The 13,236-nt window shown below is 45.9% G+C and overlaps 1 protein-coding gene across 1 annotated transcript; it reads left to right on the forward strand.

Annotated features, from left to right (window-relative positions):
- Window positions 1-1,245: 1,245 nt before the first annotated feature.
- FAM24A (family with sequence similarity 24 member A) lies at window positions 1,246-3,756 on the forward strand. The gene is made up of 3 exons (XM_054436182.1): window positions 1,246-1,455; window positions 2,279-2,405; window positions 3,407-3,756. Exons 2-3 carry the CDS (start codon window positions 2,281-2,283, stop codon window positions 3,597-3,599), a joined length of 318 nt encoding a protein of 105 aa, XP_054292157.1. The 5' UTR covers window positions 1,246-1,455; window positions 2,279-2,280; the 3' UTR covers window positions 3,600-3,756.
- The last annotated feature ends 9,480 nt before the right edge of the window (window positions 3,757-13,236 follow it).

Here is a 13,236-nt window from a genome sequence, read left to right on the forward strand (position 1 = left end):
TTATTGGTATTATGGGCGATTTTTCGTTGAATCATGGACATTTTGACTTTATGCTAGAAGACTCTAGGTCCTATTTAAATATTTTATTTTATTAGTTAGTCACTGACTAGGTTTAGCATGCAGATCCTGGCTTACTTTTGTGGGATTAGATTCCAATGACAATTTAATTTTCAGAGGTTTTGTGGTGGTATTTTGGTCTGCTTCATTTATCTGGTGTCACTGGGGCTTCTAGGTCCCCGAAAGTGCTGCCTGAGGGATAGAAGGAGGGTCCCCAAGCTGGAGCCACCTGGAGTCCAGAGGGGTCTCTAGCACATGGGAACAGAGTGCTTCCTGGGCTAGGTCACTGAATGTGGTCAGATCCCCTGCAGGGTCTGAGGAGGGGAATCTCAGGACTAGCAAGGAAGATGAGCACTTCCCTTGCAGGCTTATTGCCAGTGGGGTTCACAATCCACCCAACTTGCCACTGCTGCTGGGAAAGCCTGGGGTTGTCAGCAGGACTCACATTAAATCCGGGAATGGAATAAGCTAGATTGAGCATTGGAAAACACCAGGCCTGTCTACTTCCCCTGTTCTGCTGCTGTGGAGCTTACCCAGGCGTGGGGTCCCTAGTAGTTTGCTTTCTTCTTTCCAATTTCAGAGTTCTCCTTTGTTTGATTCGTGTTATTTCCAGGAATAATAGTTGTGCTTAGCAGGGAGAAACATGTCTACACAAGCTTCCTTGAACCTGGTGTCTCTTCATTTAATTTTAATACACTGGCTGGATATAAGTACCTTAAAATCATACAAACCTGACTAGAACAGATATCCTGTTCAACTTTCATTTTTGTACTTTTTTTAACTATAAAGCTTTAAAATCTTCCCATGTCAATGGAAGTGTGCTTGAATCCTAGTAAATGGCTCCATATTATTTCACTGTGCAACTAAAATCTAAGGTCTAACCAGTCTTCTATCATTGAACTTTTAAATGTAAGACTATTTTACCCTTCCCACATTTCTTTTTCTTTTATTTGTTAAATTGAAATCTCAAACTTGATTTTGATTAGCAGTCAAACTCCAAAAATTAAGGGAAGGGAAATAAGACCTGAAAAGGTAAAAGACTTAGAATTAAGTGATTCAAAATAGTATTTATATTTCACAAGAGCAAAAAATATACCTATGGAATAGAATTCAGAACTCCATGAAAGAGAGCTGGTGTCCAGAGAGCTGATGTCACACAGCCTGTGGCATGAATGTCAGAATAGGCCCATTCTACCAGCTCTGGCTGAGCCTGGGCTTCCAAAAGTGAGCTGAGCTGTTCAACCTTGGATCTTAATTACTCCTAGCATGGATAATTAGGTCCCTCTTTCTCAGATTACAGGTTTGAGAAGTTCCAAATATCCCATGCCCTAAAGGTTTTTTTCCCTTAATTTTATTGTTACAATTGGCCTTCATCTAGCTCTGGATGGTTGAACTGTAGTAAGTATGCTTAGCTATCAGATTGGTTATTCTTCTCTCCTGGCTCACTGTTCACCAATCTCAGAGTGTTAGATTAAGCAAATTACTTATTCCAAACAAATTGGGTTTCCTGGGAGAATTTAGTATTTACTGGGAAAAATGGCAGAGGTAGGCCTATGGTCTACTAGGAAGACAGAATGAGGGACAGGGGCTCCTGGATAAGCTGGCTCCTGGTCTCTGCAGACCACGTCCCATTTCTGAGCCCTGGCAAGGGTTTGGCTGGAAGTCTCAGGAATCTCCTTAAACCCTGAGATAACCCAGTTGTCAGTGGGAAAATTGAAAACTGTTTTCCCAAAATACTTATCACTTACAAAATAGATTTTCATATTCTCAGTATTGTTAGACAATACTTTTTAAACCAATGCTCTTAGTTTCATAAAATAATTTTAAACCTAATGTACAGTGAGGGGTGACTTCTGACCCTCTGAGTGAACATATTTCAGGGCCCAGGTGGTGGGGAGTGAAGCCATCAGCTCCAAGGCAGGCCTGTGGTCATTTCCAACTGCACATCATGCCTGTGAGAGGGAAAGATTCTTTCCACTGTCTGTCATTATGATTTCCTTCCCTCTGGAGTTTGCATTTAAGTCCATTTTTATCCATAAATAAATCCTTTTGTCTATCCCGGACCAGCTTAAGATCCTATGCCTCTCTGGAAAGATTTGCTTGCAGTTTACATGCATAAAGATCTGTGTTTGGGGTTCACTCTTCCTCTACTAAAGGAAGGTTGCTTAGTGGCTGTGTGGGGAGGAAGGCCATGTTCTGCTTTCCTGCACTTTCTCCCTAGGCATGGCAAAGATGTTTGATCTCAGGACGAAGATCATGATCGGCATCGGAAGCAGCTTACTGGTTGTCGCGATGGTGCTCCTAAGTGTTGTGTTCTGTCTTTACTTCAAAGTAGCTAAGGCACTAAAGTGAGTCATGTGGGGGAAAATGAATCACACCTCCTCAAATGGGATACCTGGACTCCCTATTTGAGCAAGGTCATTCCTTGCTGCTGTGGCCCCACCCCTGAGTGAGTGAGGTCAAGAAGAACAAGCAGTTTTGAAAAGGCAGAAATGGCAGCTGAGTGTAAAATCTTTTTTCCTTCTGCCTGGGGTTTGTAGAATGTTCTCAGTTTAAGGCTGTGAGTGTCAGTGGTGCTTGGCTGTCACTGGACCTCAATGAGTTTACCATCAGGTGTTTAATTCAGCACCTTGGCCAAGCCTCCCTTTGTTCAGCACCTTGGCCAGTACCTCCCTCTGTTCAGAACCTTGGCCAGTACCTCCCCTGGGCACTGTAGGCTGAAGACTGTGTAGGGGAGACTGCATTAATGAGCCTTTGCCTTGTGCTCATGCGGAGGATGGGCTGGATTGATCTCCTCTTGCCTGAGTTGGGAGCTCTCAGAGTTTTCCTTCATTTATTTCTGGTGGCCTTGAGGACAAAGAGGTGGATTTTTAGGACTCTGGGACAGCTGACATGTGTGAATATCCTGGGAGACAGCAGAAAAGGGAATGTAGGTTGAACAAAAGACAATTACAGTTTGGGGAGAAGACTCTTCAAGTACCAGAGAGGTTGGTTGTCAGACACAGTCCATTCTAAGGGGTTCACAGAGACACATCCCGGAGCCTGGGGCACAGCTGAATGCAGCACCTTCCCATCATTCCTGCATCTTGGGGGCCTGCAGTGACCAGCTGGGTGATTGCTTGCAATTCACTTACCCTTACTTTTGTAACCTGAGTTTATATTTATAGAAATCGTAGGAGAGGAAAGGATTCAAGAGGAATTTGAGACAGGGGAGAGAGCCTTAATGTAGGGCTGGTGTTCATGTTTGATTGGCTTCAGCACTAAACTTCCCAGATACCCCCAACAGTTCTAACAAATGGATTGAGAAGAAAAATTCTAAGCCTGAGCTTTGTGTGTGTCTTTTCTTAAGAGCTGCAAAGGACCCTGATGCTGTGGCTGTAAAAAATCACAACCCAGACAAGGTGTGTTGGGCCAAGAACAGCCAGGCCAAAGCCACCATCATGGAGTCTTGTCCATCTCTCCAGTGCTGTGAAAGATGTAGAATGCACGCCAGTTTTGATTCCCTGCCACCTTGCTGTTGTGACATAAATGAGGGCCTCTGACTTGGGAAAGCTGGGCACAAAAATCTTCATGAGCAATATTTCTTTCTTAATAGAACGTTTTATTATTCAAGTCAAGTTCTAGAGTGTTTACATGCTATTATATAATGTACAGTGTTATTTTCTGTACTTTTGAATAAATGTGCAATATTGGAAATAATCCTCTGCCTCCAGTATTTTTGTTAGTTATAAACATAGCTTATTTAAATATGTGTATTACCTACTTTGGGATTTGGGGTCACTAGCTGGTAATATTACATTGTGGTAAAAGAAAGTTAGAAAATGAAAGTGTCCAGCACATCTCCCACCCTACAAGGAAAATGCACATTGATATTAGGACATTTCCAATGTCAGTCCCAGCCGATCTCACCCAGCTGGAGTAGCTCATTCAGCTCTCCTGAGAGCTGTGGTCTCTGGCACCTAGTTCCTCCACCACGGATAATGGTCCATTCATCTAAGACAGTGAGAGGAGCCAGGCAGGACCTCCCTTGCATTAAAGTCGTCTGACTGTGTAAAAGAAGTCCTGAGCTCAGTGGCCTTAAGGGGCACATTTGGAAAATCAGATTTCTCCTCCTGCCACCCCCAGATCGTCAGAGCAGGTGCCTCCTTTGTGGATCACAGTAACACTGATGTGCATTGATCCAGCCATCAGCATCTTCAACTACAATAGGGACTTCCACCAAAGCCCAGACTTTCTGGACCACAGTGAGAAAGCAATGAAATTTTATCTGAGGATAGCAGGTAAACATGAGGAATGTGAGCCCCCTTTAATTATCATTCCCAGAGAGGAACTGAAATGAAACAGCAGTCATGTCTCACTGCCCCCTTGAGCTAAATAAGTACCTCCTGAAGCTACTTGCTATATGGGCTCTGGACTAACTGATGCCAAGAAGCCATAAAAATCCATACGCTGGACACAAAAACTCATACCCCATAATCCAACCCTGTAGAACCAATCACTAACCAATGTCATCTCTGCAAACAAGTGAGAATTCTTGTATTAGCCACTCCTGATCACCTTTGCCTTTTTTTTTTTTTTTTTTTTTTTTGAGACGCAGTCTTGCTCTGTCTCGCAGGCTGGAGTGCAGTGGTGCAACCTTGGCTCACTGCAACCTCCACCTCCTGGGTTCAAGCTATTCTCCTGCCTCAGCCTCCTGAGTAGCTGGGGTTATAGGCATGCGCCACCATGCCTGGCTAAATTCTGTATTTTTAGTAGAGACAGGGTTTCACCATGGTGGCCAGGCTGGTCTCAGACTCCTGACCTCAAATGATCCACCCACCTCGGCCTCCCAAAGTGCTGGGATTACAGGCATGAACCACCGTGCCTGTCCCCTTTGCCTTTAAGAACCTACTAGTAACAGGCCAAGCAGAGCACTTCTCAAAGCAACCTGGAAGTGCGTCCCAGCCGCGGTCCTCAACCTTGGGCCAAATAACCTCTCTATGTTAATTTTGCTTCAGTTTCTTTCCTTAGGTCAAGGACAGCAACAGGTAGCAGGAAGCCCCCCCTTGCTTCCGCTCCCAGTTGCCTTCTGTTTCAGCTCCTTCCCCTGAGCCTCCTGGAACTGCTTTCAAGCACGAGAAAGGCATAACCGCCATGTACACTCCTCTCATGAACTAAACCCTTGCTTGTGAACATCACATGTAGACAATATAAAGAATTATTCTAGCCTGGGTAACATAGTGAGGCCCCGTCTCTACCAAAAATAAAAATAAAAAAGTTAGCTGGATGTGGTGTCCCACACCTGTAGTCCCAGCTCCGCGGGCATTGAGGTGGATAATCTGAGCCCTGGGGTGGAGGCTTCAGTGAGCCGTGGTCGCACCAGTGCACTCCAGTCTGAGTAACAGAGTAAGACTGTGTCTCCAAAAATAAAAATAAAAAATAAAAAATAGTAATTATTAACTAGTAACAGTTGGTTACCTACTAAAGGGGTAAACAGGAAAACAGGAATAGCAAATGAAAGAAACAGCTGTGGCTTCCAGGTGATGGGTGAACAAGGATGGAAATAAGCATCTGGCGGGGCTGCCTGCTGGCTGAACTCCAGGGATCTGGGCAGAGTGTGTGGGAGTCTTGGGAATATTCAGGATTCCCCCAACCTTAGTGCTGGGGAAACAGGCCAGAGGCGGGCAGGCCCAGCAGCTCTGGAGGGGCCGACCTTGGAGCCGAGCAACTCCCTGGAGGCTGCCCTGAGACCCTCGTCCTGGAAGTGATCTCTTACCCTTGAGTTTCTGGGCACTGTTTCCATCCTTTGACACCGATTTACTCTTGTCACCAGCAAGCTCTGAGCTGACAGAGCACCCACGAGTCCCCTCTTACCCCACCCAGTGGGCAGCCCAGTGCCTGGACCCAGAAGGCCTGTGCCAGGGCCTCCCTATATGGGCAACTATGCCTGATGCAGGCATCGCAGGGGCTGTGAGGGAGGCGGGTGGGACAAGGGTCTTCAGGATGCCCCCATTAGCAGGAGGGCAGAACACCACACATGGGCTTTGGAGCCCTATGGACTCGGTTCCCATCCCAAGTCAGCCTTCACTAGGGGAAGTCCCTTGACCCATCTGAGCCTCTGTGTCCTTGATGTGAAGTGGAGACTAGCACAGGTGACAGGGAAGAGGCAGCGATATGAGGCCGGGTGACCTCACAGCACCCCATGATCCACAGAAAGTTGCCAAGGGCCTGAAGGTGGCTTCCCTTCTGACTGAACCGGAAGCCTGGATCATTTATCAGGCACCCCACCCCCCAACAGAGTGTGGTCACGAAATTCTCACACTCAGTGGGGAGGGATCAGGGATGTTTGAGATCCTGGCCATGGGAGAGAGAGAGAGGGGTTCAGAGGGAGAGCCCAGGGTGGGGGTGGGCATTCATGGACACAGCTGTGAGTGAGCAGCACTTAGTAATCAGAAGGGTCCCCTCTCAAATGCCTGCACCCTGCTCACTCACCCCAGGACACCCAGTCCCACCTCATCCACAGCCAGCCCGAGCAGACAGGAATGGAGGAGAGCTGGGCAGGAGCCTTGGAGAGTGTCTAAGCTCCTCCTGAGCACCACATTCCAGCATCTCAGGTGCTGTCTTTGCCCTGCAGCAATAGGTGTGGGCCCAACAAGGAATGGGTCCCCTGGGTCACAGCATGCCTCCCCAGGAAGGCATCCTGGGCTGCAGCACAGTCAGAACAATAAAGAGGAGTTGGCGGTAGCCAGAGGGTTTCACCCCAGGAGACGCAGCCTACACCAGCGTCAGACCTCCACAGAGCTGCACAGAGTTTCTTCAAAAAGTAGCCAGTCCTGGCATTGTCCACTCAAAATATTCCACCTGAACTTAGAGTGAAACTCAGACTCCTCATTTGCCCTACAGGTCCTTTCCACATCTGACCTTTACCTGCTCCTCTCTATCCTCCCCTCCCAGCTCGCTCCTCCCACTCATGTCCAGCCAAGCTGTTCTTTCATCTCTACTATTGTAGGTGTGCCCATCCAGTCCCTGCCTCAGGGCCTTTGCACTTGCCCTCTCTTTTGCCTAAAATGCAACCCCCAAGGTCAGATCACACATGAGTGCCTCCCTCTTAATCTTTGTCTTTGCTCAGATTTCATCTCTCAAGACACCTTCCCTCCCACCCTCATATGTCCTCCCCACCCCAAGGCAGCCACTGTCTATTAATAAAACAGGTCACCCTGTTTTATTGCAGTCAGAGCTCCTCTCACTATTTGAATTCTTCATTTATTTTTGTTTAATTCTCCGCCTAGAATACAAGTTCCATGAGGGCAGGACTGTGTCCCTCATGTTCAATTCTGTATTGCTCAGGACCTAGAACGTTACATAATATTTGCTAAATAAATGAATAAATGAATGAAAATGAAAAGAGGGCAGCCCCCACCCTCCCTAGTACACACATATTTGCCCTTCCTAGTCTCATCATGGACACCAGGATTTCCTTCTCTTGGCCGCAAAACACAGTGCCCAAAGGACTAAGTTAACTGCTCCAGCCTCTCCAGACATAACCTGTTAGAAATCCTTGCAGGGGAACCTGGATCTGCTCTCCCTTTTCCTCACAATGCTCTGCCCCCTCTTTCCACCCCTCAGTTGTCTGGCAGGGCATCTGAGTGACTGTAAGGTAAACACACCTGACATCAATAATTGAAGCATACCCTGAGAATGACCCTGTGTGGCAGATGCAACTGAATGTATGTTCAGAGGTGGTGAATCTAGGAGTGGTCAGCCCTGAGATTCATTTCTTGTCTGTCGGGAACATCTGAGCCCCCATCCCATCCCATGGAATTGCAGGCCAACCAGGAGACCAAGGCCCTGAGTTTTGGGTTAAGTGAAGGTTGCCAGGTGGACTGTTTGGGGGAGGGTACTAAGTGAAAATGCCATATAAACTGCATGCTCTTTGCCAGCAGCTGCGATTTTCCTTCCCAGCCCATCTCCACTGGGCCATGCAATTATTCTGTCCAGCCCATGCTGAACTCTGTCCCCTGTATGTAGCCCCTAATAAAACCCCATTCTCATTTTCTGGCTCTGAGTCTCTTTGGCCTGTTGAACCTAGTGTCATCTCCACTGGAGTTGATAGGCGTTCGGCAGGACAGTGACCCAGCTGGACCCAGAGTTTGCCCAGGTGCCACACCCCCACCTTGCCCTACTGATCCTCTAGCCTCCCACAGGCTTCCTTTCCCAGGCCAGAGCCCCTAAGGCCTCAGATGTCACTGAGGCCTCAAATGTCAAAGGCCTCAAATGCCAGTTCATGATTTGCAGGAACAGTGCAAAGGTCCAGCTTCCTGTCATCTCCACAGCAAATTTCTCACTGCCTCCTGGGTGCCAGCTGCTAGAGATCCCCACAAAGATCTTCCACTGGGGGGCAACCCTTCCAGAAAGGAGTTGGGGAGAGAGAACCCTCACTGTGGGGACTGCTGATAAAAAACCAGTCACTGAGCAGTGGTTTGTAGTTCTCCTTGAAGAGGTCCTTCACATCCCTTGTAAGTTGGATTCCTAGGTATTTTATTCTCTTTGAAGCAATTGTGAATGGGAGTTCACTCGTGATTTGGCTCTCTGTTTGTCTGTTATTGGTGTATAAGAATGCTTGTGATTTTTGCACATTGATTTTGTATCCTGAGACTTTGCTGAAGTTGCTTATTAGCTTAAGGAGATTTTGGGCTGAGACAACGGGGTTTTCTAGATATACAATCATGTCCTCTGCAAATAGGGACAATCTGACTTCCTCTTTTCCTAAATGAATACCCTTTATTTCCTTATCCTGCCTGATTGCCCGGGCCAGAACTTCCAACATTATGTTGAATAGGAGTGGTGAGAGAGGGCATCCCTGTCTTGTGCCAGTTTTCAAAGGGAATGCTTCCAGTTTTTGCTCATTCAGTATGATATTGGCTGTGGGTTTGTCATAGATAGCTCTTATTATTTTGAGATACGTCCCATCAGTGCCTAATTTATTGAGTTTTTAGCATGAAGTGTTGTTGAATTTTGTCAAAGGCCTTTTCTGCATCTATCGAGATAATCATGTGGTTTTTGTCTTTGGTTCTGTTTATATGCTGGATTACATTTATTGATTTGCGCATGTTGAACCAGCCTTGCATCCCAGGGATGAAGCCCACTTGATCATGGTGGATAAGCTATTTGATGTGCTGCTGGATTCGGTTTGCCAGTATTTTATTGAGGATTTTTGCATCAATGTTCATCAAGGATATTGGTCTAAAATTCTCTTTTTTTGTTGTGTCTCTGCCAGGCTTTGGTATCAGAATGATGCTGGCCTCATAAAATGAGTTTGGGAGGATTCCCTCTTTTTCTATTGATTGGAATAGTTTCAGAAGGAATGGTACCAGCTCCTCCTTGTACCTCTGGTAGACTTCAGCTGTGAATCCGTCTGGTCCTGGACTTTTTTTGGTTGGTAAGCTATTGATTATTGCCTCAATTTCAGAGCCTGTTATTGGTCTATTCAGAGATTCAACTTCTTCCTGGTTTAGTCTTCGGAGGATGTATGTGTCGAGGAATTTATCCATTTCTTCTAGATTTTTTAGTTTATTTGCATAGAGGTGTTTGTAGTATTCTCTGATGGTAGTTTGTATTTCTGTGGGATCGGTGGTGATATCCCCTTTATCATTTTTTATTGCGTCTATTTGATTCTTCTCTCTTTTCTTCTTTATTAGTCTTGCTAGTGGTCTATCAATTTTGTTGATCTTTTCAAAAAAAACAGCTCCTGGATTCATTAATTTTTTGAAGGGTTTTTTGTGTCTCTATTTCTTCCAGTTCTGCTCTGATCTTAGTTATTTCTTGCCTTCTGCTAGCTTTTGAATGTGTTTGCTCTTGCTTCTCTAGTTCTTTTAATTGTGATGTTAGGATGTCAATTTTAGATCTTTCCTGCTTTCTCTTGTGGGCATTTAGTGCTATAAATTTCCCTCTACACACTGCTTTGAATGTGTCCCAGAGATTCTGGTATGTTGTGTCTTTGTTCTTGTTGGTTTCAGAGAACATCTTTATTTCTGCCTTCATTTCGTTATGTACCCAGTAGTCATTCAGGAGCAGGTTGTTCAGTTTCCATGTAGTTGAGCGGTTTTGAGTGAGTTTCTTAATCCTGAGTTCTAGTTTGATTGCACTGTGGTCTGAGAGACAGTTTGTTATAATTTCTGTTCTTTTACTTTTGCTGAGGAGTGCTTTAAATAAAAGAGGATACAAACAAATGGAAGAACATTCCATGCTCATGGGTAGGAAGAATCATTATCGTGAAAATGGCCATACTGCCCAAGGTAATTTACAGATTCAATGCCATCCCCATCAACCTACCAATGACTTTCTTCACAGAATTGGAAAAAACTACTTTAAAGTTCATATGGAACCAAAAAAGAGTCCACATCGCCAAGTCAATCCTAAACCAAAAGAACAAAGCTGGAGGCATCACGCTACCTGACTTCAAAGTATACTACAAGGCTATAGTAACCAAAACAGCATGGTACTGGTACCAAAACAGAGATATAGACGAATGGAACAGAACAGAGCCCTCAGAAATAATGCCGCATATCTACAACTATCTGATCTTTGACAAACTTGACAAAAACAAGAAATGGGGAAAGGATTCCCTATTTAATAAATGGTGCTGGGAAAACTGGCTAGCCATATGGAGAAAGCTGAAACTGGATCCCTTCCTTACACCTTATACAAAAATTAATTCAAGATGGATTAAAGACTTAAATGTTAAGACCTAAAACCATAAAAACCCTAGAAGAACACCTAGGCAATACAATTCAGGACATAGGCATGGGCAAGTACTTCATGTTTAAAACACCAAAAGCAATGGCAACAAAAGCCAAAATTGACAAATGGGGTCTAATTAAACTAAAGAGCTTCTGCACAGCAAAAGAAACTACCATCAGAGTGAACAGGCAACCTACAGAATGGGAGAAAATTTTTGCAATCTACTCATCTGACAAAGGGCTAATATCCAGAATGTATAATGAACTCAAACAAATTTACAAGAAAAAAGCAAACAACCCCATCAAAAAGTGGGCAAAGGATATGAACAGAGACTTCTCAAAAGAAGACATTTATGCAGCCAAAAAACACATGAAAAAATGCTCATCATTACTGGCCATCAGAGAAATGCAAATCAAAACCACAATGAGATACCATCTCACACCAGTTAGAATGGCAATCATTAAAAAGTCAGGAAACAACAGCTGCTGGAGAGGATGTGGAGAAATAGGAACAGTTTTACACTGTTGGTGGGACTGTAAACCAGTTCAATCATTGTGGAAGTCGGTGTGGCGATTCCTCAGGGATCTAGAACTAGAAATACCATTTGACCCAGCCATCCCATTACTGGGTATATACCCAAAGGATTATAAATCATGCTGCTATAAAGACACAGGCACACGTATGTTTATAGCAGCACTATTCACAATAGCAAAGACTTGGAACCAACCTAAATGTCCAACAACGATAGACTGGATTAAGAAAATGTGGCGGGGGGAGGAGCCAAGATGGCCGAATAGGAACAGCTCCGGTCTACAGCTCCCAGCGCGAGCGACGCAGAAGACGGGTGATTTCTGCATTTCCATCTGAGGTACCGTGTTCATCTCACTAGGGAGTGCCAGACAGTGGGCGCAGGTCAGTGGGTGAGTGCACCGTGTGCCAGCCGAAGCAGGGGCGAGGCATTGCCTCACTTGGGAAGCGCAAGGGGTCCGGGAGTTCCCTTTCCAGGGGTGACAGACGGCACCTGGAAAATCGGGCCACTCCCACCCGAATACTGTGCTTTTCCGACGGGCTTAGGAAACGGTGCCCCAGGAGAATATAGCCCACACCTGGCTCAGAGGGTCCTACGCCCATGGAGTCTCGCTGATTGCTAGCACAGCAGTCTGAGATCAAACAGCAAGTCGGCAGCCAGGCTGGGGGAGGGGCGCCCGCCATTGCCCAGGCTCGCTTAGGTAAACAAAGCAGCCTGGAAGCTTGAACTGGGTGGAGCCCACCACAGCTCAAGGAGGCCTGCCTGCCTCTGTAGACTCCACCTCTGGGGGCAGGGCACAGACAAACAAAAAGACAGCAGTAACCTCTGCAGACTTAAATGTCCCTGTCTGACAGCTTTGAGGAGAGCAGTGTTTCTTCCAGCACGCAGCTGGAGATCTGAGAACGGGCTGACTGCCTCCACAAGTGGGTCCCTGACCCCTGACCCCCGAGCAGCCTAACTGGGAGGCACCCCCCAGCAGGGGCAGACTGACACCTCACACGGCCGGCCAGGTACTCCAACAGACCTGCAGCTGAGGGTCCTGTCTGTTAGAAGGAAAACTAACAGGAAGGACACCCACACCAAAAACCCATCTGTACATCACCATCATCAAAGACCAAAAGTAGATAAAACCACAAAGATGGGGAAAAAACAGAGCAGAAAAACTGGAAACTCTAAAAAGCAGAGTACCTCTCCTCCTCCAAAGGAACGCAGTTCCTCACCAGCAACGGAACAAAGCTGGACGGAGAATGACTTCGAAGAGCTGAGAGAAGAAGGCTTCAGACGATCAAATTACTCTGAGCTACGGGAGGATATTCAAACCAAAGGCAAAGAAGTTGAAAACTTTGAAAAAAATTTAGAAGAATGTACAACTAGAATAACCAATACAGAGAAGTGCTTAAAGGAGCTGATGGAGCTGAAAACCAAGGCTCGAGAACTACGTGAAGAATGCAGAAGCCTCAGGAGCCGATGCGATCAAATGGAAGAAAGGGTATCAGCCCTGGAAGACGAAATGAATGAAATGAAGCGAGAAGGGAAGTTTAGAGAAAAACGAATAAAAAGAAACGAGCAAAGCCTCCAAGAAATGTGGGACTATGTGAAAAGACCAAATCTACGTCTGATTGGTGTACCTGAAAGTGACGGGGAGAATGGAACCAAGTTGGAAAACACTCTGCAGGATATTATCCAGGAGAACTTCCCCAATCTAGCAAGGCAGGCCAACATTCAGATTCAGGAAATACAGAGAACGCCACAAAGATACTCCTCGAGAAGAGCAACTCCAAGACACATAATTGTCAGATTCACCAAAGTTGAAATGAAGGAAAAAATGTTAAGGGCAGCCAGAGAGAAAGGTCGGGTTACCATCAAAGGGAAGCCCATCAGACTAACAGCGGATCTCTCGGCAGAAACCCTACAAGCCAGAAGAGAGTGGG

This window comes from Pongo pygmaeus, chromosome 8 (genome assembly GCF_028885625.2).
Source record: "Pongo pygmaeus isolate AG05252 chromosome 8, NHGRI_mPonPyg2-v2.0_pri, whole genome shotgun sequence".
NCBI lineage: Eukaryota > Metazoa > Chordata > Mammalia > Primates > Hominidae > Pongo > Pongo pygmaeus.